General features: G+C 44.1%; 1 protein-coding gene across 1 annotated transcript; it reads left to right on the forward strand.

Moving 5' to 3' along the window:
• Nucleotides 1-412: 412 nt before the first annotated feature.
• LOC105729681 (uncharacterized) lies at nt 413-25996 on the forward strand. The gene is given in 11 exon segments (XM_064375289.1): nt 413-502; nt 1068-1165; nt 3346-3400; nt 22590-22853; nt 23518-23649; nt 23651-23715; nt 23717-24068; nt 24070-24141; nt 24144-24443; nt 24868-25082; nt 25912-25996. Coding segments are annotated over 11 exon segments (1728 nt in total).
• The last annotated feature ends 821 nt before the right edge of the window (nt 25997-26817 follow it).

Raw genomic sequence — 26817 nt, forward strand, 5'->3', positions numbered from 1 at the left:
AGGCGAATTTCTCTCTTCCAAGAGGCTTTCCCTAACCCAAGCCCAGTGACCACTGCCCCCATTCAACCCCTGTAACAACCATCCCTGTCTGTCCTACTCAGGAGGCATGTAGCTCAGCCCTCCTGGTGTTGTTCATTACTCGTTCATTCACACATACTTACTGAGCATCCTACCATGGGCCAGGGTTAGGCAAGGGACCGATCATACAGACATGAAGGAGTCCCAGGTCATGCCAGTGGGGAGCTCACAGTTTAGTGGGAGAAGAGATCAGTAAGCAAATCACTTAAATTTGGCATGAACAGAGAATGAGAGAAATATGTGCGAGGGCAGTGGGCCACCCAGAGGAGGAAGAGCCCACCATGTGCTGAGAGAGGCCCGTCTCTCCAACCGGGATGAGCATGGCTCGCTTTCCATGCACATAAGTGACCTCCCTGGCTACACAGAGACAGTGTTTGACTTGACTCAGCAGATGTTTATTCAGCTGAATTCTCAGTCAGTGCTGGTTGGCTGGTCTTTTGGTTCTCCTAGGCCAGGGTGCAGGGCCCCTCCTCCCTTGACGGACGGCTCTACCCAAATGCCGGGTAGAGGGTAGAGTCTCCTGGAGATACCAGAATCCAAGGGCTGAAAAGAAGCAAACAATTGTCCTTTCAGGGCTAGTCCCCAAGCCCTCGTCCCACCACACCAACATCTCTCCTGGAGCTGAACCGAAGAAGAGGATCCCCACCCCTGGTGGACTGAGGTCTGGATGAGCACTGCACACCCTACAGGAAGGTGATCACTCCTGGAGCTCCGCAGACCCTCGCTCAGGACCTGACTACAGGCATCTGCTGGGGTCCTGCCCCTCTCCAGCCTCAAACTCAGTTGCACAGGTTCCATAAAAGGGCATTTCCTGAAGGCCGTCAGAGCCTATGTGTCCTATGCAACTTGGCAAAAAGCCCCCAAAGGCCATCATCTGCACTGCTGTGGCAGAGGGGCCTCTTTACCTTTAAAGGCCTGAAAAGAAAGGGAGCCCATGAAGCCCCCCGGTCACTCCTCCCACATCTCATCCTCTTCTCCCTCTGGTCTAGCTTAAAGTCTTCCTGCTGCAACGTCTCTCCCTATACCAGGTGGTGGTGAGATGTGACTGGCTGCCAGCCCCTGCCTCATCCCTCACAAGCTTTAGAAGGTGAGAAGAGCTGGCAGGTGTGGCTTCCAGAGGATTCCTATGGAGCAGAGGCAACTTCTACGTTTTGCTACTTGGCCCTCTCAGACTAGGCATGCCTGACAGCCCCCACGGAGTCCCTCCTCCTACGCCCACCCACAGGCCAACCCCAAGCCTCCTCCCAAGCTTCTCCCAGGAGGCACCTCAAAGCTGTTCCCTTCCTGGCAGCCTCCCTTGATTCAGCGGGTGGAGCCGCCTTCACTTACCTACTGTGTGGCCTGGAAACACCTGATTCTGTCACCAATCATCTTCAGATGAAAGAGGAAACCCCTTAAAAGGAGAAAATTCTCAGGCTTCCTTGGAAGCCCAGGGTTGGAAGGGAGTGGTCAACTGGTCCATCCCCTTGCCCCTGGGCAAGGCTCTATCCAGAAAGTCTTTGATGTATCTTTTAAAGAACTATATATTCTTTAAAAGACCTGTGAGAAAAAAGATTTCACAGCTTCCCTCATCCATTCATTTCAAGCTTTAGGACTGCTTGCTGCCGGAAGTTCTTCTTTGAGTCTAACATAAATACTCTATAAATGAAAGTGTACTGTGCAATTGGAGTTAAGGAACTGAGCCTCCGGCCCTGCAAAAGGGAAGTTACAAGGTCATTGTTTCTGTAAGAGGAAGAATCTGATCCAGTCTTAATGCTTAGTTCTTTTGACTTTTTTTTTTTTTTTTTTTTTGAGACAGGCTCCCACTCTATTGCCCTTGCTAGAGTGCCTCTCTCCTCTCCCCTCTCCCTTCTCCCCACTCTCCCTTCCCTCTCCCCCTTCCCTCTCCCCCCTCCCCCTCCCCCCTCCCCTATCCACTTGATGTGATCTCCTCTCACTGCAACCTCCACCTCCCAGGTTCAAGTGATTGTCCCACCTCAGCCTCCCAGCGCCTGGGACTACAGGCCCACACTACCACGTCTAGCTAATTTTTGTATTTTTCAGTAGAGACGGGGTTGCACTATGCTGGTCAGGCTGGTCTCGAACTCCTGACCTCAAGTGATCCACTGGCCTTGGCCTCCCAAAGTGCTGGGATCTCAGACGTGAGCCGCCGTGCCCGGCCTCTTCTGACTTCTTGGTGCCCTTGTCCTCTCTTCACACCTCTAGCTGTAGACAGCAGCAAGAAGCCCATGGTGGTTCAAAACTTTATAGCAATAACAAAATTTCTAAAGTCTAATTTTCTCATGCCTGCTCTCCTAATACAACAGAATTTGTCCTGAAATTGGAAGGATTTAGGTGATATATTAGGAAGAACTCTGTAGATTGAGCAGTACTGTTCCTGCAATCATAAATTCCTTTCTTGGAAGCCCTTCAAAAACAGGACTGATTTCTACCTGCCCGGAATGTTTCAGGCACCTACCTGGGAGAGAAGGAGAAAGGAAATGACGAGACATTTGTGGCACCTGTTCAGGGGACCAGGCATGATTCCAGCCCTAGGGTACAGAGAATAAGAAGACACCGCCCTCACCCTAAGGGCTGTTAGCTCGAAGGGTCCCTGAGGATTCAAGCAACAGTCCTCTTGCCCCTACTTGGAGGACGGCCCTTGGCTCCTTCCAAGGCTTTTGTTCCCCGAGAAGACACTGGATCCTAACTGTAGCTCTCAAGTGAGCAGAATCAAGACAGGGCATCCCCAGGGGAAGGTGGTCAGGTCTGGGTTTGGTAGTACAAACTGATCTAGCACTCTTGCATAATGGGAAGGACCCCAAGTCCTCTGCCACATTCCCAACACTGGCCTAGGACTCTGTGGAAAATACCCATTGGATCAGGTGCCTTGGGGCCCCCATGCCTCCCTACCCATCAACACCCACAAACGATGCTGTGATGGTTATTTCCGTGTGTCAAGCTGGCTAAGCTATAGCACCCAGTCATTTAATCAAACACTAATCCGGGTGTTGCTTTGAAAGTGATGTCATCTACAGTCCGTTGACTTTGAATAAAGGAGATTATCCTCAATAATGTGGGTGTGCCTCATCTGGTCAGTGGGAAGGCCCTAAGGGTTAAAAACCAAGGTTTCTCAGAGAAGAAGAAATTCTGCCCCAAGATTATAGTATCAACTCCTGCCTGCCCTCTGGATTTGGGACTTATCAGCCCCAACAATCTCATGAGACAATTCCTAGAAACAAATCTCTTCATATAACTATGGGCCCTATTGCCTCTGTTTCTCTGCAGGATCCCGACTAAGTCCTGCTGTAGCCCAGCTCCAACTGCTGAGAACTATGGCAGGGTTTCCCCACAGGAGAAGAACTTCACCTGTGGCTTGAGGGGCTAGCTGGCTGTGGGTGCAAACAGAGTTGGGATGGAGGAGCCCCAGGACTTTCTTGATACATGAATTTTGGCAAGTTATATAATCTCTCTGAGCCAGCCTCCTTGCCTATGAAACAAGGCTGATCCTAGCACTCTGGCAGGACTGTTGTGGGATTAGGGAAGGTGAGAAAGTGTGAAAAATGCCTAGACTGTGCCTGGCTCCCAAGCACTACTCAGTATGTTTTTGTTGAATGTTTCACTTTAAGGGAAAATAAGCAGGATTTTCTCTGCTGGAGAAGGACTGGAGACAGCCTGGTGAAGAGGAATTGCCAGGGCTTTCTTCCTGCTCCAGCAGCTGGGGTGGGCAAGGCTTCTAACTGTCTGTTCCTGGCTCTCCTCCATATCATCTCCCAGGTACCTTCCAGCCCTGAAATTCTATGATTATAGGGTTGCATCCTGAAATGCAGAGAAGGGCAGTGAAAATAATTAAAGACTTGGAAAACAGGACCTGAGAGGGGAGGGTTAAAGGCGCTGGGATTAGTTAGCCTGGAGAAGGAGAGTTTTAATAACACCCTTCTTTACCTAGAGAGCGTTATTTGGATGCAGGCACTGGTCAGTTTCTCTCCATCCCTCTAAAGGGCAAAGCTAGAGGGGACTGGGACCCGACTAACTGGCAGTTAGAGGGACTGAAGTTAGACAGCAGGGGCCTGCCTTGCCCAAATAACATCAACTTTTTAACAGGACTTGTGGGGAGGTTATTTGTGGTAGGAAATGAGTTAGATGACCAGTGTGTTTTTTTCCTTGCTATTTGAATTCTAGACACTAATTTCCCTAGAATTGTGGGAAAAAAAGAGGAAAGAAAGAAAAAATTTAAGAGCAAATTGAACAGGTGGGTGGGGCTAGCCCAGCAGCACTCCCCGGCCCTGCCCCTGGGCACAGTGGAGTGTCAGCCCAGAGGCCCAGAGCTTACAGGAGGCCAATCAGAGAGAAGCCTGTGCCCTGGGCTTGTTCCTCAGACTCCAGGTCTTCCTTCCCCACTCTTTCCACGCAGATTAATGTAAACCTGCCCCAATTCGGGAAGGCAGGGAAAAGAAGATCTGTCTCTTATCCTGAAGCTGCAGTAGCACTGACTCCCAAGGAACATGCAAACTCAGCCAGTTCCCTCCCAGACTCCGAGCTTCTTCCCTTCTTCATCATGATTGTCACTATCAGAATAACAAGGCTGGCTCCTATTCTTTGTTGGGGCATACTCTGTGCCAAGTACTTCACATAGAGTACCCCTAATTCCATAGTACACAGTATAGGTAAGGAAATAGAGGCCCAGAGAGGTAAAGCACCTTGCCCAAGACCACACAGCAAAGCCAGGCTCAGCCTTGGGCCATCTATTCGTGCTATCTGAACTTCACTACCAACCTGTGAGAGAACATTATCCTCGTCTTACTGACAAAGAAATTAAGACTGAGAAGTTGAGCAGTTTGCCCTCAGTCACTCAACTGTTAATCAATGAAGCCAGATCTCTCAGCTCCAGAACCTGAACATTTTCCCTCCTAAATGAGGATGGTGGGGCATACCCTGCTTCCTGTAGATTTCTCCATGGATGGAGGAAAAAATCCCTGGGAGACCCCGCAGTGGGTGACGAGCAAGGGTCACTCCTCTGTCCATCAGAGAAAATGGACAGAATAATGATAAGAAATAGCATATTATCATTTTCATTAAGCACTAACCATGTACCAGGCACTGTGCTAGACCCTTAACGTGCTTAGCTCAATCAATCCTTCCCTAGGTAGGGTTGATATAGTACATAGGGTACTCCATAAGTACCCCATGAGGGGGGTACTTCCATTCTCCCCATTTTAAATATGAGGCCACTGAGCCACACAGAGTTTCAGTGACTTGCCCAAGGTCACAAGATGAATAACTAGCAGAACTGGGTTTGGAACTCCATGTACTCTGACTCCAGAACTCTCCCTCTAATCCCTTGAACTGTGCTGTTAATTTTTCCTCCCTAAACTAGTTAGCCAAGCGTGCTAACTAGTCTAACCGCTACTTCTGCACTGTCTAAAACTTTTCTCTATGCCCTTCCTGTTCTTCCAGCTTCTACTCCTGAGGTGCCCCAGAGCCGTCTCATCCCATATGGCAGCCCCTGCACCCACCCTGGCCTCCTGAGCTCAGAATGGGGGCGACTTCTTGCCCCAGGAGGAAACTGAGGCAAGTTGGCAGCTGCTCTGCTATCCCAGGCAAGGCCCGGCTCCCTGTGTATAGCCTCACCTGGGGACACAGCTGAACCCAGGGCCACAACCAGAGCTGGAGCCACAACCCAAATGTGACCCAGATGTAGACCCAGAGCAGAGCACTCCAGGGAGGCCCAGGGAGCAGGAGGAGGCAGCCCGACCCTGCAGAGATGGGAGGCATGGATGGCCTGAAAGGAGAGGACCCAGTTCTGCCTAGGGCACTACCCTGCCTGAGGCGTCTAGGGAGAGAGGAATGTGAGGGAGGAAGGGAACAAAGTGAGGGGGCACTCAGGCACCAGCTCAGTGCCATCCTGCCAGAGCCATATGCTGCTCCAGGAAGGGCTGCTCCAGGCAGGGACCCATCTCAGAGTCCTTGTCATCCAGGCAGGGAGGCTGGGTGTGGCAGCTTCCAGCAGGGGAGCTGCTGGGGTCTTCACGCCTCACCTCTGGGATGGACCCTCTCCTTACACACAAAGCCAAACCAGACTGAACCATCTGCAGCTCCCAGAAAGCCCTGCCAATGAGTACCTCCCCTGGGGCTGCCCCATATGCTGTTCCGGTGCCTCTCCACCCTCTGTGGGTCTCAGCTTAGTTGGCATTTCCTCCGAGAATCGCTACCTGACCTCCCCAGCCCAGTCCAGGCTGAGTGACCTCTCTGTGTGCCCCTGCAGTTTCCCTCAGTTCCCCAGGGCCTGCCCTGCCCACACCGCAATGGAATCATCTGTTTACATCACTTGCACCAGCAGGCCATAAGTCCAGGCCATCTCTGTGGCCACAGCGTCTAACACAGTGCCTTGCAGTGCCCAACAAGTATCATCGAGTTCACAGGTGATTAAAACAGAACAAAGCCAGTGCAGACTGCAGGCAACTAGTGAGTACTGCCCCAAAGCCTAAGGTTTCCGGAGGACTGCCAGGCACTCAGCTGGTTCTTGGCAAGTACAGATCAGGGTGCAAGGGCTGTGGGATGTTGACGGCTGTGGCAGTGAGGCCAAGTCTGGTGGAAGGCGAAGGGTTGAGGGGGAAGGCTGCCCGGGGCAGGGCAGCTCCAGCAGGGAGGCCGGCCAGGGTGCGGGGCAGGGAACCTGGCTCAGATTTCCTCTAATCTGACAGTTTTCAGGAAAGCCAGGTGGAGGAGACATGTCAGGACAACAACGGCAGCCTGTCCATCCTGTTACAAATGTGCTGGCACTCAGATGACAATGTGGCAAGAGCCCTGCCTGCCTCCACCCTGGGGAGACATAGGATGGCAGAGTTGGGGGGTGGGCAAGCACCAGGGAGAAAGGGCAGGAAGCAATGCCTTGGGGTGTCTGTCCTGAGCACTCCCACCTCCCCCTCATGATCTCCCCTGAAGCTGGGGACTGCTGTCCCTGAGCCCCAGGGCTAATCTAGCCATCCACAGACCAAAGGCAATGGAGCTGGGAGGAGAAGGAAGAAAGCCAGGCGGGAGGGAGAGAGAAATGAAACGGGAGTGGCAGGAAGGCGAGGATGCAGCAGACAGCAAGACCCACAGTGAGTCAATGAGAGGGGGAGGCAGATCACATGGAGAAGCTAAGTCAAAACACACTTCACAGCCGCTGAGCTCCTCCCCAGCATTGTCTGTATGAACACAAAACAACCCTGTGAAGTATAATTATCCTTTTCTTCCCTTTTGTTTTATTTCACTTTTTATTATGGAAAACTTCAAAAACACACAATGTAAACACAGTAGTATAATTTCAACCCCTATGTATCCATCCATCATCCTGCTTCAACAATCAGCTTGGAGTCATTCTCTTTCGCTGTATTTTCACCCACTCCATTTTGATTGTTTTTTGACATTACTATTTTTTAGGAAAACTTGCACACATTAAAATGTACAAATAGTAGCTCTACAATGTTGATAAAATGTTTATATCCAAGCAACCCACATCTCTGTTATAATACGGTACACTACCATCTCACTGGAAATTCTCTCACGTTTCTTCCCAGTCAATCCCACCACTCACCTCCATCCCCAACTAATATAACTCCTAGCTCTGGATTAGTTCTGACTGATCTACAGCTTCACATAAGTGGACTCACACAATATTCACTCCCTAGTGCCTTGCTTCTTTCTCTTAGCATAAAGTCTTCGGGACCCATCTGTCTTAATGCATGTATCGTGGTTTATTTCCTTGAAGTTGCTGACTAGGATTCCACTGTATGGGCACATCAGAACTTACCTAGTGATTTCCTGTTGGTGAGCATTTGCATTGTTTCCTGTGCATGACTACTGTGAATGAAGCTGCTATGAACATCAGTTTTTGTGGGCATGTTTTCATTTCCCCTGGATAAATACCTAAGAGTGGAATTGCCACATCAAGCACTAGGTGTAAGTTTAACCTTTTGAGAAACGCTGTTTTTCAAAGTGGTTGCACTATTTTGCATTCCCGACAGCAAGGCGTATGCATTTCAGATGCTCTGTGATCTCAACATTCGGTTTTTGTAAGACTTTTAAATTTTAGCCATGCTAGTAGGTGTGTACTAGTATCACATCGTAGTTATACTCTGTACTTTTTAATAACTAATGATGCTTAAGCAATGTTTCATGTGCTTATTGGCATTCATATATCTTCTTTTGTGAAGTATCTGTTTGAGTCTTTTGCCTATTTTTTTGTTAGCCAGGTGCGGTGACACACACCTGTAGTCCCAGCTACTTAGGAGGCTAAGGCAGGAGAATAGCTTAAGCCAGGGAGGCAGAGGTTGCAGTGAGCCAGGATTGCACCACTGTACTCCAGCCTAGGCAACAGAGCAAGACCCTCTCTCAAAAAAAAAAAAAAGAGTATTTTACCCTTTTTTAACATTGTTGCTTGTCTTTTTATTATTGAATCACAGGAGTTCTTTGTATATTCTAGTAACAAGTCCATCAGATATATGTTTTCTGAACATCTTCTTCAAATCTGTGGTTTGTCTATTAATTTTCTTAATGGTATCCTTTGAGATTTATTAAGATATAATTTATATAAAATTCACCAATTTTAAGTGTACCAATCAATGGGTTTTTGACAAATGTATACAGTCATGTAACCACCACAAGAAGTACGATATAGAAATTGCTGTCACTCCAAAAGGATACCCTGTGCTCCCTGATAGTAAATCTCCTACTCCTCGCCCCTGGAAATCACTGATCTGCTTTCTGGCACTATAGCTTTGCCTTTCCTAGAATTTCATATAACGGGGAACTTGCAGTATGTAATCTTTTATTTCTCACTTTTTTCACTTAACATAATGTTTTTGAGATTCACCCATGTTGCTGCCTGTTTAAGTAGTTACATTTTAATGTTGAATAGCATTTCATTGTAAATATATTCCATAATGTATTTATTAATTCACCACTTGACGGACATTTGGTGTTTAATCCAGTTTGGGGTTGTTATAGCTAGAGCTGTTATGCATAATTACATAAATGTCTTTGTGTGTTTATTTTCATTTCTCCTGGGTAAATATCTATAAATGCATTTGTTGGGTCAGATAATGAGAATATGTTTAACTTTTTTTTTCATCTTTTTTTTTGTACTTTAAGTTCTTGGATACCTGTGCAGAACGTATAGGTTTGTTACATAGGTATACATGTGCAATGGTGGTTTGCTGCACCCATCAACCCGTCATCTACATTAGGTATTTCTCCTAATGCTATCTCTCTCCTAGCCCCCTAACCCCCAACAGGCCCTGGTGTGTGGTGTTCCCTTCCCTGTGTCCATATGTTCTCATTGTTCAACCCTCACTTTTGAGTGAGAGCAAACCCTGTGTTAGTTTGCTGAGAATGATGGTTTCCGGTTTCATCCATGTCCCCGCAAAGGACATGAACTCATCCTTTTTTATGGCTGCTTAGGATTCCATGGTGTATATGTGCCACATTTTCTTTATCCAGCCTATCATTGATGGGCATTGGAAAAACTATCATTTCCCCCACTGAATTGCCTTGGCATCTTTGTGAAAAATCAATTATCCACATATATATAAATCTATTTCTGGACTCTCTATTCTGTTCCAATAATCTAAATGTCTACTCTATTCCATAATACACTACCTAATTACTATAACGTTGTTGTAAGTCTTAAAAATCAGATAGTAAGTCCTCCAAGCTTGGTCTTTGTTTTTCATAATTTTTTGTACCTATTATAATCCATGGCATTTCCATGTGAGCTTTAGAATCAGATTATAAAATTCTTTAAAAATCTGCTGTGATTTTGACTGAGAGTACATTAAACCTGAAGATCAATTTGGGGAGAACTGAGAGCTTAACAATCAAGTATTAATAATATTGATACATACCATGAACATGGTATGTTTCTCTGTTTATTTAGATTGTTTTTAACTTCTGCTAGCAGTTTTGTAGTTTTTAGTGTACTATATAAACTTTTGCTAGTTTATCCCTAAGTGTTTCGTGTTTTTATACCATCATAAATGTTATTTTCCATTTAAATTCCAATTGTTAGTTTCTAGTATATAGAAATACAATTAGGCCAGGCACAGTGGCCCACATCTGTAATCCTAGTATATTAGGAGGCCAAGATGGCAACTCTAGCTTGAGGACAGGAGTTTGAGAACAGCCTGGGTAATGTAGCAAGATCCCATCTCTACAAAAGATTTAAAAATAAAATCAGTCAGGTGTAGTGGCACATGCCTGTAGTCACAGCTACTTAGGAGGCTAAGATGTGAGGATTGCTTGAGCCCAGGAGCTGAAGCAGTGAATCATGACTGTGCCACTGCACTCCAGCTGAAATTACAGAGTGAGGCTCCATCTAAAAAAAAAAATTAATTTTTGCATATTGAACCTGTGTCCTGCAACATTGCTAAACTCATTTATTAACTGTAGTGCCTTAGCTTGCTTGTGGATTCCCTACGATTTTCTACATAGAAAATTATGTTGTTTGTAAACAAACACAATTTTGAATCTTCTCATCTGTGCCTATTTTTCTTTTTCTTGAATTCTTGCACTGGCTAGGACCTCCAATACACTGTCAAATAGAGATGGTTATAACAGACTTACTTGCTTTGTTCCTAATCTGAGAGAAAAAGCATTCCATTTTTCACCACTAAGTATAATGTCAAGTGCAGGATATTTGTTAATGGATGACCTTTTCCAGATTGTGTAAGTTCCCTTCTATCCCTAATTTGCTAAGATTTTATCGTGAATCTGTGTCGAATTTTGTCAAAAACTTTATCTGAATCTATTGAAATGATCATTTTTTTAAGTCTGTTTATATGGTACATCCATTTTCAATTGCTGCCGTAACAAACTTAGTGGCTTACAACAACATGAATTTATTATCTTATAGTTCTGGAGATCAGAAGCCCAAAATGGGCTAAAATCAAGGTGTTGGCAGGGCTGCAGCTTTTCTGAAGGCTCTGGACGATAACCCATTTCTTTGCCTTTTCCAGCTTGTGAAGACTACACATGTTTCCTGGCTCATGGCTCTTTTCCATCTTCAAAGGCAGCATTTGTATCACTCCGATCTCTGCTTCTGTCGTTACACATCTTTTGGTCTGACTCTGACTCTCCTGCCTCCCTCTTTTAGGTACGAGGACCCTTGTGATTACACTGGGCCCACCCTGATAATCCAGAAAAATCTCCTATCTCAAAATCCTTAACTTAATCATATCTTCAAAATATCTTTTGCTATGTAAACTAGTATATTCACAAGTTATGTGGATTAGGACATAGATAGTATGATTATAATATATGATAAATTATAGATTGATGTTTTAAAAACTGTGGTTAAAAACATAATATTTACCCTTTATCATTTTTAAGTACACAGTTTGGTAGTGTTCACTACATTCACATTGTTGTATAATAGATCTCTAGAAGTTTTTCATCTTGCAAAACTAAAACTCTATACCCATCAAACAACAACTCCCCATTCCTCCTTCCCAACTCGACAAAACCACCATTCTACTTTGTGTTTTCATGATTTTGACTACTTTAAATAGCTCATGTAAGTGGAATCATACACCGTTTGTCCTTTTACAATGCTTACTTTACTCAGCACAATGTCTCCAAGGTTCATTCAAGTTGTATATTAATTGACTTTTGAAACTAAAAGTAGATCTACCATTTAATCCAGCAACCCTACCACTAGGTATCTACACAAAGAAAAAGAAGTCTTTATACAAAACACACACACACACACTCACGTTTATAGCACCACAATTTGCAGTTGCAAAGATATGGAACCAACCTAAGTGCCCATAGACCAATGAGGGGATAAAGAAAATGTGATATGCATGCACTGTGAAATACTACTCAGCCATAAGAAGGAAAGAAATAATGTCTTTTGAAGCAATTTGTATGGAGCTGGAGGCCATTATTCTAAGAGAAATAACTCAAGAATGGAAAACCAAATATTGTATATACTCACTTGGAAGTGAGAGCTAAGCAATGAGGATGCAAAGGCACACATAGCGATACAATGAACTTTGGGGACTTGTGGGTGGGGAGGTTGGGAGCGGGGTGAGGGATAAAAGACTTTTGTATTGGGTAAAGTTACACTGTTTGGGTGATGTGTGCACTAAAATCTCAGAATTCACCACTATAGAATTCATCCATGTAACCAAAAACCCCTTGTACACCAAAAGCTATCTAAATAAAATAAATAAATAAATAATTTAAAACTTTTAAAAACTGACTTTTGAATGTTAAGTGAACCTTGAATTCCTAGGATAAATGCCATTGGTCATAATATATTATTCTTTTTATATATTGCTGATTTTTTTTCTGCTAAAATTCTATTTACAAATGTTTCCTCCTCTTTTCTCCTTTCTGCCACAGTTTGTAGAATTGGTATATTTTTTCCTTAAATGTTTAGCATCCCAGAAATGGCTCGTGCTGGTTCATGACAATGTACTTTCAAATTCTCAGAAATTTTGTAAGCCAGTTGTCAAATACCCAGTGTTAAAAATTAAATAAATTATGTTAAAAATAATGTGTATAGAATGAATACTCATCATAGCTTAAATATTTTTGCTACATTTTATTACTATCAATGTTATTAGGCTACTTATGACTATTTCATCTATATGGCATTCTATTGCACATCTCTTTTTATCTCCATCATGAATGACATCACACTGGTAGCATGAAACTGACCATAGTGGGAATATTTACACTGTGGAAATTGACAAATGCTACAAAACAGGTTGTTGTTTTTTCTAGAGACGCAGGTGTAAAACATTTACCAATATACCTCTGGGTAGAATGCACTAGCGAAACCACTTGATCCTGGCGTTTTCTTTATGGAAAAGGTTTCAGTGCTTTAAAACTGTGATTGTAATTTCTTTAACAGATCTAAGATATTCGAATTATTTCTTATTGAATGACCTTTGTAGTTTGTGTTTCAAGAATTGTGTTCATTTTATCATCTAAGTCACTGAATTTATTGGCATACAGTTGTTCATAACATCTCCTTAGGTTTTTTTCAACATTTGTAGGATCTGTAGTGGCATCCTCTCTTTCATTCCTAATATTGGTAATTTGGGTCTTCTCTCTTTTTTTCTTGATCAGTCAGGTTAGAGTTTTATCAATTGTGTTGATCTTTTCTGTGGTGTTAGGACTAAAATTAAGGTTCAATATTATGTGCTACTTTGATATCTGGTAAAAACAGGAGGGCCTCATCTAGCCTAGCCCCAAGTTCCTCATCCCACTCTGCTCCTGTCCCTTAGCCAAATCCTCTTAATAAAGAGAACCAGGTGCAGTTAAACAAGCCAATCACAGCCTCCTGCAGGAACCATGAGACACCCCATTCTCTTAGTGCTTGTTCTCTGCTCACAAGTACAACCCCCATGTGATTATTCATCTCTGTTCCCAAGTGCAACATCCCTGCATGAGATGTGGTGTCCTCCGCCCACTGTTATGTAGCTAACAAACTGTTGTCAATCTCATCTGGTGTCAGGCATTGTATATTCCATCATCCCCATAACCCTAGGGTGGGAATTTCTCTCTCACCTACTTGGTTAATAGAAAGCAATTAAAATACTTTCCAAACAATGCATTGAGGTTTCTTGGATTTTTATTTTGCTGTCATTTTTTTTTAATATTTCATTGATTTCTGCTTTCATCTTTTTATTTCCTTCATGGGGTTTAATTGGATTTAATTTTCCTTTCTTGTCTGGTTTCTTTTGGCAGTATCTCAGATGATTGATTTTAGAACATGTTTTTCTAATAAAAGCATGTAATACTATATGTTTCTATCTAAGCATTGATTTAGCTACATCCAAGTATTTTTTTGTTTCAGATACTTTCATTTTTAGAAGTTCCATTTGAATCTTTTTAGTACTCATTTCTCTCTCATTAAGTTCATATATTCCTCTACCTTCTCTAACCTATTAATCCTATTTATAATAACTTTTTTAACATTCTTGTTTGCTAATTTTATTGTATCTGTTTTTGATTGGTTGATTTATCTCCTGAATATGAGTCATATTCCATCATTCTTTTTGTGTCTAAAAATTTTAATTAAATGTTGGACATTGTAAATTTTATATCATTGGGTGCTGGACTTTTTTGTGCTTTTTTAAAGTAGTGTTGGACTTTATTCTGGTGCATAGTTAAGTTGGATCCTTGCAAACCTTATAATTAAGCCTTGTTATTAAAGTGGGCCCATTACAGCCTTTACACTAGAATTAACTTAACCCAGTACTAAGCCAATACCCTTCTGAACATTCTATCTAATGTCCCATATATTATACAATCTCTCAACTCTGGCTAATAGGAACACAAATTCTAAGTTCCTTGAAAGCTCCAGAAACTGTTCTGACCACTCTTTTATTATTATTATTATTTCGATAGCTTTAGGGGTATGAGTAGTTTTTGGTTAACTGGACATTAGAGACTCAGAAAGGAGGAGGGTGGAAGGAGGGTGAGGGATGAAAAATTACCCATTGGGTACAACATACACTATTTGGGTGACAGGTATAAAAGCCCAGACTTCACCACTATTTAATTCTGCCCACTCTTTGGTGATTCGTCAGCTTTGGGTCATTTACTCTCACAGATTATAAATCCAATTAGCCAGTCAAAGACTCAAGGGACACCTATGAAGATCTCAGACCTCTGTCTGTTTCTGTGAAGATTTCTCCTCTTTGGTACTCTGCCCTGCAAGTTCAAGCACCTTTGCTTCCTTGAACTGCAACTTTCTTCTCAATTCAGTGAGACTACCAGGTCTATTTTGCTTCTCTCCCCCTGCCCTGTGACCTGGAAACTGCCTCCAGCCAATAAGCCAAAGCAATTGTAGGGCTCTTTTCATTTGTTCCCTTAAGGATCATAGCCCTGCACTATTGTTGTCTGTAAAGCATTTTTTCACATATTTTGTCCAGTTTTCTAGTTGTTTAAAGTGACAAGGTAAATATAGTCGCTGTTACTCTATCATGCTGAAAGCAGAAACGCTTATTGATGAGCAAAGTTTGTTTTTCTTATTTTAATGATGCCTAATATATTATTTTTTTCTTTTATTATTATTGATTTCTGTGTCCCATTCAAGACATCTTTGCCTACCTTTGAGTCTCAAAAATATTCTTCTAAGCTTACTTTTAAAAAGCATATATTTTAAGCTGCTATATTTAGACCTATGATCCAACTCTAATTTTTTGATATATGGCGTAAGGTTCAGAGATCAAGGTTCATTTTCTTCAGAATAAAGATGTCTAATTATTTAAGCACCATTTGTTAAAAGATTTTCTTTTCTCTATAGAATTGCTTTAGTGCCTCTGTCCAAAATCAATGAACTATGTTAGTGTAAGTCTATTTCTAGAATCTCTATTGTGTTTCACTGATTCACTTGTCTACATACACCAATACAACACTGTCTTGATTGCTGCAGTTTTATAAGTCTTAAAGTAATCTAGTGTAAATCTTTCAGCTTTGTTTTGCCTTTTCAGGATAATTTGGGTCCTTTGTACTTTTATGTATTTTCACAATAAGCCTATAAAATGCTATGAGCAAAGCCTTCTAGGATTATGATTGAAATTACATTAACTCTTTAAATTAATTTGGCAAAAATTACATCTTCTCACTCATAAATATGGCTTATTCCTCCATTTATTTAGGTCTTCCTTAATTTCACTTAGCAACGTCTTATAATTTACAGTGCACTGTTCTTGTGTATTTTTGTAAAAGACTTTTCTAACTATTTTGTTATTTACAATGGTATTGTAATTAGAATTTTTCCTTTCCCAATTGTTTTTCCAATTGCTAATATGTAGAAATGCAATGTATTTGTATTGACCCTGTATCCTCCAATCTTACTAAATTCACTTATTACTCCTAATAACGTTTTTAGCCACATAAACTATCATGTCATTTATGAATATATACTGTTTTACTTCATTTTCAGTATTTATGTCTTTGATTTATTTGTCTTGCCTTATTGCAGTGGCCGTGATCTCCAATGCATTGTTAAACAAAAGTAGTGAAAGTAGACATCCTGGTCCTTTTCCTGATCTATGGGGAAAGTATTCAGTTTTTCACCAGTAAGGATGATTGTAGGTTTTTAATAGATGCCCTTTGTCAGATTAAGAAAGTCACTTTTCTAGTTTTCTGAGAATTTTTATCATGAATGAATGGGGTTTTGTCAAATGCTTTTTGGGCATTTATTGAGATAATAATATGAATTTATAATAACTGATATACAAATATAAAATGCATAAACCTCATTTAGTCAGATATATAACCCTTTTTATATATTGTTGGATTCAGTTTGAAATTAAATAATACAGCTTCAAATAACTCAAGAATCAAAGAAAAACCAAAAGAGAAATTTTAAAATATTTTGAACTAAATAACGAAAACACAGCACATTAAATTTCATTTAATTTCTAAATATCTTATTAATTTTAAATTTCATTCCATCTTGGTTAGAAAACACTTATAATATTTTAATCTTTTGAAATTCATTGAGATTTGTTATTTTACCCAGCATATGATTCATCTTGGTGAATGTTCCATGAACACTTGCAGGGAAAACGTGTATTCAGCAGTTATGTGTAGTATTCTATAAATGTCAATTCAGTCAAGGAATAGTGTCATTCAAATACTCTATATTCTAACTGAATTTTTGTCTAATTAAACTATCAATATTTGAGTTGTAGATGAAATCTGCAATTATGATTATAAATTTTTATATTTATTTTGTTCTATCAGTTTTTGCTTCATTTCGAAGTCCTGTTATTTGATTTAGTACAGATTATTAAAATTATAAGTAATTATTATTAGATTTTAGTACATATTTCTAATTATTATGCTTCCTTTATATATTTATCCTTTTATCATTATGAAGTATACCTTTAATTTCTAGTAATACTCTTTGTCTTGAAGTTCAATTTGTCTGATATTAATATAGCAACTCTAGCTTTTTGATGAGTTCTATTTAGATGGTGTATCATCAGTCAGTGTTCTACCAGAGAAACAGAACCTACTGGATATCTATATTTCTATATATATATAGGATGTGTGTGTGTGTGTTCAGAGAAAGAGAATTTTGAGGAATTGACTTATGTGACTGAAGGGGTTGGCAAGTCTGAAATCTGTAGAGTAGGGTAGGCTGGCAGGCTGGAAACTCTCTAGCAGGAGCTGAGGCTATAGTCAGTCCACAGGTGGAAGTTCTTTCTCTGGGAAACCTCAATTTTGCTCTTAAGGCCTTTCAACTGATTGGATGAGACCTACTCAGATTATTAAGGATAATATTCTTTACTTTAAGTCAACTGATTATAGATGTTAATAACATTTACAATATAACTTCACGCCAACACCTAGATAAATATTTAAATGAATAATTGGGTACTATAGTCAAGCCAAGTTGAAACATAAAACTAAGATATACTATCACAAACGGTACTTTTTTTTTTTTTTTTTTTTTTTTTTTTTTGAGATGGAGTCTTTCTCTGTCACCCAGGTTGGAGTGCAGTGGCGTAATCTCAGCTCACTGCAAACTTCCCTCCCAGGTTCAAGCGATTCTCCCACCTCAGCCTCCTGAGTAGCTGGGATTACAGATGCACACCACCATACCCAGCTAATTTTTGTATTTTTAGTAGAGACGGGGTTTCACCATGTTGGTCAGGCTGGTCTCGAACTCCTGACCCTGTGATTCACCTGCCTTGGGCTCCCAAAGTGCTGGGATTACAGGCTTGAGCCACCTTGCCTGGCCCACAAATGGTATATCTTTATTCATCCTTTTACTTTCAACCTGTTTGTGTTTTTTGTATTTAATGTGCATCTCATATAGTCAGCACATACCTAGCTCCTTCTTCATTGTCCATTTTAATAGTCTACTCCTTTTAATTAAAGTGTTTAATTCATCATTTTATCAATAATTTGTCAAATCACATTTGATGCAATATAAATAAATTTGAGTTTAGCTCTGTCATTTTCTATTTGTGTTCTATTTATTTCATGTTCTCTCATTCATTTGTTCTTCCTTTCCAGATTTCTTTGAAATTAATCAAATATTTCCAACTATTTTATTTGATTCTTTTATTATCTTTCGTATCTATTTTTCTTTGCATTTTTGGAGTGGTCCCAGGTATTATAACATGCATCTTAATTTACCACAATGTACTTACAGTTTATATTGTACTTTACATTAAATGTAGGAATCTTGCAGCAGGAAAAAATCCACTTACATTTACCCCATACTGTTCTCTGCTTTTGTCATATATATTAATTTACATAGGTTATAAACCCCTTGCTACAGTGTTATAATTCTTTCTTTAAACAGCCATATGTCTTTTAAAGAATGTAAGATAAGAAAATACGATATGTGTGTTGTCTTTTATATTTACCCACATATTTATCATGTCTGATGGACTTTATTTTTCCGGCAAATCTGAGCTACCATCTGGTGCCATTTCCCTTCAGCCTGAAAAACTTCCTTTAACATTTTTTGTAGTGTAGTTGTGCGTCTAATGAATTCTCTTCATTTTTATCTTAAAATATATTTACTTTGTCTTCATGTTTAAAAACATTTTGCTGAATATAGAATTCTGGCTTGGCAGGGTTTTGTTTTGCTTTTTCCTTTCAGCATTTTCAAGATGCTGCACCATTGTGTTGATAAGCTGGTCATGATCTGTAACATTGTTCTTCTCTGGATGCTTTCAATATATTCTCTTTATTTTTGGATGCCAGCAGCTTGTACTTTGGTGCCTAGGTATGGTTTTCTATGTACTTACCTTGCCTGGGGTTCACTGAACTTTTTGAATTGCTAAACTAATGTCTTTCACTTAATTTATGAAGTTTGGGTCATTATTTCTTTAAACATCTGTCTGGCTCATTCTCTTTTCCTCCTTTCCTCTTTAATTGCAGTGATACTCATCTTAGACTGCTTGATGTCCCACAGACCTCTAAAGTGCTCTTCATTTTTCTTTAAAATTTTTTTCTTTGTCCTTGGGATAGGATGGTTTTTATTGGTCTATCTACAAGTTCACTAACTCTTTTGCCTGCCATCTCCAATCTGCTGTTAAACCCATCTAGTGAACTTTTTATTTTATTTCTCGGTCATTTTTGGCTCTAGAATTTCCATTTGGTTCTTTTATTGTAGGATTATTTTTCTGCTGATATTTGCCATCTGTTCATTCATAATCCATATATTTTTCTTTATATTCTCAAATATTTATAAGAGCTGCTTTAAAATCTTTGCTAATTGCAACATCTGGATCATCTCAGGGTTGGGGTCAACTGAATGCTTTTTAATTGAGTATGGGCCATGTTCTGTTGTTTTGCAAGTCTGTGAGTTCTGATTAGATACTGGACATTATGAATGATATATAGTAGAGACTCTGGATTCTGTCATATTTCTTTGAAGAGCAATTTTTTTTCTTTTTTAACTTTTAGGTTTGGGGGTACACGCGAAGGTTTGTTACATAGATAGACACGTGTCATGGGTTTGTTGTACATGTTATTTCATAACCCAGGTATTAAGCCCAGTACCCAAGAGTTATCTTTTCTGATCCTCTCTCTCCTCCCACCCTCCCTCTCAAATAGACCCCAGTGTCTGTTCTTTCCTTGTGTTCATAAATTCTCATCATTGAGTTCCCACTTAGAAGTGAGAACATGCAGTATTTAGTTTTCTGTTCCTGCATTAGTTTGCTAAGGATAATAGCCTTCAGCTCCATCCACGTTCCCAAAAAAGACCTGATCTTTTTCATTTTTATGGCTGCATAGTATTCCACAATATATATGTACCATGTTTTCTTTGTCCGAACTGCCATTGATAGGCATTTAGGTTGACTCCATCACTGTGCTATTGTGAATAGTGCTGCAATTAACATTCATGTGCATGTCTTTATGGTAGAATGATTTGTATTCCCCTGGGTATATACTCGGTAATGGGATTGCTGGATCAAATGATAGTTCTGCTTTTAACTAGAAGAGTAATTTCTACTGCAGCTGTTAGTTAACTTGATTAGACTCAAACTCCAAACTCTGCCTCTCCTGTGGTGAGCAACATTTGAAACCTTTGCTCAGTTCTTTCAGCTTCTAGCTGCTGCTTTTTTTTGCCAGGCTGCCTGGGGTCTCCCTCATGCTTGACAGTTCAGCTTCATAGCTTAGCAACCAACCAAGAATTTGAGCAGATTTTACATTAGATTTTAGGGTTCACGCCCTCTGCAGTTCCCTCCCTTTCAGCATTCCCAATTTTCTGATTGTTCTGCCCTGACACTTCAAACTAGTAAGGCTGCAGCTTCTGCCAATGAACCCACCCAGATGGCATGCCCTCAGAAAAAGGCTGCAAACTCATAAGTCTCATTCTTTGCAGTTCATTTTTCATGGATGGACATCATTTCAGTTTATGCCTGCATTTAATTATTTTCCAATGTCTTCAAGTAAATGGGTTCTTAAAAATATTTTGTCTAGATTTTATAATTGTTATGTGCTGCTGGTGGCTGCTTGGGGAGGAGAGCAGGAAGGAGGAACGGTTAGTACAATAAAGCTATTCTTCCATTACTGAAAGTCAGAACTGTATTGTCCCTTTTACACAGTAGGAAACTGAGGCCCAGAGAACCGATGTGACTGATTCAGTGTCTTGTGGCTAATAATCAGCTTTAATATCTAAGTCTTGCTATCGTTGATTGATGGGGGCAGGTGCTCCTCTGATTTTTTCTGTCTTTAAATGTCTCCATCTTCCTCTCTCTTCTCACCGCTCCAACAGATTTACCCTGGATCTTGTGTGAAGTGTGAACATCTTACTGTCCATTCACAAACTGCACTTGCCTTTTTCTTCAGTTGTCAGTACAACTGCTGGGGCATGGTGGTGGCTGCTGGCCACACAGATGCTGGATAAGACTCGTGGTAGTGATAGCAATGTTGCCAGTAGCACCCTGGACACAGCAGGCAGTTGATTATCAATTGTACTAGGGAGGCAGAGAGGGTACCGTAAACAGGATCTTGGGCCATGAGTGCTGAGTTTACTCCTGAATCTGCTGCATAATCATTATGGGACCTGATACAATTCTAATTATCACTCTAAACATCAGTTTCTTATGTGTGTAGTTGAATGATAATTCACAGTAGTATGGTATTGTTCTGAAGGTCAAACAGAGGAGCATCTATGCTTTGTAAACTGTGCACAAATATGAGTCCTCCTAGTTGTTATCAGTGACTGGTGAGGATGGCAGATGGTGAAGCTGGCCACATAGCACAGCGGTTATTGCCAGCAACCAGGGCAGACAGAAGCCTCTGGGGTAATTCTCTGAGAGTTAAACTGGGTAGTGAAACCCACACAGGAAGGGTATAGAGGTGGCCCAAGAGACTATAAATTTGAAGCTGAAAAGATTTGGAATCGTCCAAGTTTAGTCACAGCGACAAAGGCGTATATAAAGAGGCAGGACTGGTCTGTAATCATAACTGGAAATGAGAAGCCCAAGCCTTTGAGCCCTGTTTGGAGAAAAGCTGGGGTAATCAAAAAGCTAGGGTTGGCAGGAAGCCAGAAAAAGACAGGGAGTGTTTCTACGAGATCCAGTAGTTCTGGGGGAGCCCTACGGCATAGCTGGCAAACAGGGACACTTCTGGCACCAGCAAGACATGTTCTGTTGGAGGACAGGGGACTTCATGGGGTCTCCCTGAGAACTTCCAGTGACACTTCACAAGGATAGAGGAACCATCATTTGTTCTGAATCCAAGCCCACTGTGGAGCCTGGAGACCTAGTCAGCATCCCAGAGAAGCATCATATTTGGCAGACCCGCATATTGGACACTCTTTCCATTCACCACAGTCACTGCTAACACGCTTGGCATGGGCACCGTTCTAGCACATGTATCTCCCATTTGTAAGGGTGTCTCACAACAGCTCTGCGAGAACCTTTCAAACTGCGTTGACGCATGGTTTCTTCTTCAGTCTCCTGGAAGTTTATCACGAGTCAGTTCCCCGAAGACAGACTGCCTCTGATTCTACAGACAGAAGCAAGCTTCGAGGTCTGAAAGCAGTGAACAGATTGCGGTGACCCCAGCCCCCACATGCACACGCTCGGGGCTGCTCCCTTTAGAGGGCCTAACGTGGGGTCCAGCCAGGCACCCGACTGGCGTCTCTACATTGGCTGTGGACATAGTGGTGGTGGTGATGGTCACAGCTTACCCATGATGTGGCAGATCTGGTGGGAGCCTCAGGCTGGGAACACCTGGGGTGGGGAAGGGACCTCCGGGAAGGAAGACCGTCTTCAGTCCAACAAGCGATGACCTGAGGCGGCTTCAGGGAGTCAGGAGGGGCTGGACCAGCGCCCGAGTCCCACATACATGTGTAACGCACTGGAGTTTGCACTTGCGTGACCCTGTCACCATCACCTCCTGGACTTCTCAGCAGTCTCCCGACTGCTCTCCGTAGAGTGACTCCAGCTCACCCCAAGTCACCCTCCACCCAGCATCCAGAGAGATGTTTCCGAACATAAATTCCCTCTCGCCACCACCTCCCACCTTCACGCCCTGCCCAACCTCAGGCCCTTCAGGAGAGAGACTCAGGCCTTGAGACGGTCCAAACCCTGCAAAGTCTGGCCCGGTCGCTGCACCCTGGGAGCCCAGAGCGTAGAGGGCGCTTAGTGTGTGAGCGACTCAGCCGAGCGGCACCGGCGCACCTCCCTGGCCTGGGAAGCGCACCGAGGGAGCCAGCTCCAGCTGAAGCGCTGCACGAGCGGGGTCGTCCTTCTCTCCACCGCGAATGCTGGCAGGATGCGAGCGAAAGACCCGACAAAGGGGGCGCCGAGGTGGGGCAGTCGGGGCGCGGAGGTGGGGGAGTGAGGCGCGGAGTTGGGGGAGTGAGGCGCGGAGGGGGCGCGGTCGAGGCACGGGACGGGCACAGGGAGGGGGCGGTGAGGCGAGGAGGGGGCGCGGAGGTGGGGGCCTGAGACGCGGGGCGAGAGCGCGCCCCCGTGTGGCCAGGCGGAAAGGCGCGGCTGCCGGGGCCGTGGGGGCAGTGGGAAGCGCGCGGCCCCCGCGCTCTCAGCGTTCCCTGGCCTGCCCCGGCTCGCTCAGCTTTGATGGCTGCTTCCGCTCCCCATAAAGGCGCGTTTCACGGCCAACGCCGGCCTGGGCTTTACGTCCACCCTCGGGCTCCCTTTGAGCGGCAGAGGGGCGCGGTGAAATCCCCCGTCTAACCGGGCCGTTCTGGCTCTAGAGGGAGGCCCAGGGAGCGTGTGCGGGCGGCGTGCTCCGTGCCGGGCTCCGTGCCGAGCCCTGTTCGTTGCTTATCCCGGTTTCTGTCGCTGGATCCGTTTCCCTGGCCCTGGCCCCGGCCACTTCCCCTCTTTGCGCGTGGGCACCGTGTTTATTAGTTCATTTCCCATCCCCACACCAAGCACTGCCTGGCACAGAGCGGGCACTCGGCAAAGGCTTGCGGGATGCGCAGACGAGCTCATCTAATGCTCGCAGGTGCCCTCTGCGGTGGGCACTTACTATTTCCTCGTGAGGGATCTGGGATCCGCAGGGGGGCCCTGCCCAGAACCGTGCAGCCTGTGGAAGGCAGCTGGCGCCGGGATGCCGACTGGATCGGATGAGCTTCTCGGGAGATTCCCTGAGCTTGGTGAACAGAGAGCCCGCCCTGACGGTCAGGCCTAACCCCACCGCCAATAGCAGCCCTAGGTGGAAGGTGGCTGCCTGCGCCCGCACCCGGTGCCGAGCTCCTGTGCCTGGGAGGACGCGGGCGCTGGGCGACCCGCAGGCAGAGCTCCCGCTTTCTCACAGCTCGGCTCGCGGGAAACCACGCTGTCCCACGGCACAGTGAAGCGAGGCAATGGCTGCTGCCAGCAGAGGCCTGGCTGGGGGAGGGGTACTGATACCCCGGGACCCGCTGGACCCTCTGGAGGGTGGAGCGGGGGAGGGGAGAGCGCTGTCTTGACCACACAGGTACAACCCATTCTTGGCACACCTGCGTACCTTGCCCGCAGGTAGCGCTCTGCTCTCGTGGAGAGGGCACAACTTCTAACCAACCCTCTGACCAAGGCTCTCTGCCTCTCACAAGGATCCCCCAGCACACTGGGTTTCCTCACTGCCTGCCTCCATCTATCTCCCTAAGCCTCAACTGCTCATCGGAACCTGGAGCTCCCTTCCCTGCCCCAATTGTCCCTCCGTGGACCCCATTACCCTACTTTCTGTCTAGCCCAACTGCCCTATCCTTTATGCAGGCTGTCGGAGGCAATGGTGGTGAGCATGGGTTATGGAGTCAAATCGTCTGGGTTCAAATCCTGGCTCCACCATCTTCTGAGTGTGCGACCTTGAGCCAGTTCCTTTATTTCTCTGCCTCAGTTTCCTCATCTGTAAAATTGAAGGAATTGTGGCATCTATCTCATAGGGTGGCTGTGAGTGTTAGTGGGCACACTGCTACAGGCACAGTGAACGTCAGCTCTTGTTGCCAGCCTCCCCCTACGCACAGCACGCGCAGCTTAGTAACTTTACCCTCACCCAACACGTAACGCTAACTTGTCCCTCCTAATGGCCTGTCCCTCATTTGGCTTGTCCACGAACTGTGGTTCCTCGATCTCACCACAAGGTGTCTCCACACCACTGCTCACCAGCCACCCGAGGCCCGGGCTACTGGCTGAGGCCCTCCTGCACCTGGGGGGCCTGTTTGCGCTTGTCTTGTCTTCAGTGGGGACAGGCTCTGACTCCTCTGGGAAGCTGAGGGCTGTCACTGACCTGCACTCCCTGCCTTGTGAGGGTCAGCGGAGTAGCTTGAAACAAAAGTGCCGCTTTCCACGTGGTGTCCTCTCTGCCTATCCATAGCTGCCCCACACTGTTGTGTCAGGAGTCTCAGCCAGCGCCTCAGTTCGCGAGATTCACAGCGACAGAGCTATGGGGAGATCCCACGCCCTCCCATGCTGGGGCATTGACCTGCCTGGAGAGAAGGGCTCTTGCCACCCGCGCGGGGCCTCTCCCCAGCCTGGCTTGGTAACTGTGGACATCTGTGCTGCTTCCTCTTCTCCACAGCCCATGCTGCCGTGAGTGTTCCCCTGTGAGGGTCATTAGAAGGGGGTTAATTACCTCCTTTTGGAAGTTTCAATGAGACCATGTAGGTGAAAAACATCTTGCAAACTCTTTATTGCAATAAAAATGTTGCTTGCCAAAAATAGGGAAACGGTGGCAAGGTCAAATGACTGTCCCAAAGCCACATAGCAAGTCAGTGGTGGCCTCAGGCTTCCTGATCCCAATCTAGTGATTCTCCCAAGAAATTGACTTTGGGGTGGCCTCCTCTGTGTGGACCTAGTCCAGGGCGTTGAAAGGGCACAGAACAGAGATCCTGGGGAGGAGGAGGAAGCTGGGGATGAAGGAGTTAAGGGGACCCGAAGCTGGGATGGCTGAAGGCTATTAACAGATCAGTATGAGAAGATGAGGCCAGCAGGGGCCTGGCTTTGATTAGGCCCCCATGGCCATCTGGAGAACCAGACACTAGAGATGCATTGGTTTTATGGGGTCAGATGACATAAATTATAGGGGCATTAATGGGGCAGAGGGGTTCTTCCCACAGCGCTTCTGAAAGGGGTTGCATTGGGGGTCCTCTTCCCTAGCAACCTGGGCCAATCCCATCTCCTCCAGCCTCTGCTGTGCCTCCCTGCCTGCAGTACAATATCCCCCATAGGAAATGCCCTCAGGAGTCTGAGAGCATGCACCAGACTCAGAGGAAAGAGAGACCCTGTGCTGCTCTACAGGAGCCACATCAGGACGGTGGTGCCGCCCGCAGCCATCGCACGATGGGAGACCCAACATCTGGCTCAACAAATCCTCAACAGCCAGCCAACTGAGAATGGCCATGTCCCATTTGTCACCAAGACAACTGCAGGACTTGGACAGTCATCAGATCACACGCTCGATGGAGAAGGGCTTGGTGACCATCCTGTCCAAACGCTTCAACTGAAGCCCAAGGCTGCATGTCTAACTGACTTCGATGCTGGACTTGAGCCCCAGGCTCCTCATACCTGAGCCAGTACCATTCGCCATCGTCATGCAGCCCCTCTGGATCTCAGTATTTTCATCTAACCATAGCTGTTTGGCCTTCCTCCCAGCTGAAGTGGAATGAAAAGTTGGCTGAAAAAGGCTTTGAAAAGTTAAAACCACAATATGGGTGATTGCAGCATTATTGCAGTTTTGCGAGCAGAAGCTAGGGAGCCCATGGAGTTTCTCAGGAATGGAAAGTTGGCTGAAAAAGGCTGGGGAGCGGGGATGGAGGGTTGACAACCAATTCTTCCACCACTTTATATACAATCTTAGCTAGTCAGAAAACAACCTAAGCAATGTCTAGCAAACTCGAGGTACAAATCTCAAATGCAGCGATTTCTCTTCTAGAAATTTACCCCTCAGTTATATCTGCACAGATGTCTTTGTACAAGACTGTTCATTACAGCTTTGTTTGTAATAACAAAGACTGAAAACAACCTAAATGTCTGTCATTAGGGGATGGAGTAAGTAAACTGTGGTAACCATACGATATAACACCAGGCGAAGAATGAAGTAGATTTATATGCGTACACAAATGCAGTCGATTTATGTGAGGATCTGCAGGATAGATTGCTAAAAACAAGTCGTATGTGAAACAGTAGAGATACTATGTTCCGCTTATGCCCAAGAAAGAAGTACATGTAAAGCATGGGAAATTTCTGAATGATACACAAATTCTGTTAATAGTAGTTGCCTCCAGGTTGGGAGACAGGTGGCTTCCAGTAAAGAAGCCGCTTTATA

Source organism: Aotus nancymaae, unplaced genomic scaffold (genome assembly GCF_030222135.1).
Source record: "Aotus nancymaae isolate 86718 unplaced genomic scaffold, 86718_ANA_hifiasm-v0.15.2.pri h1tg000012l, whole genome shotgun sequence".
Lineage (NCBI taxonomy): Eukaryota > Metazoa > Chordata > Mammalia > Primates > Aotidae > Aotus > Aotus nancymaae.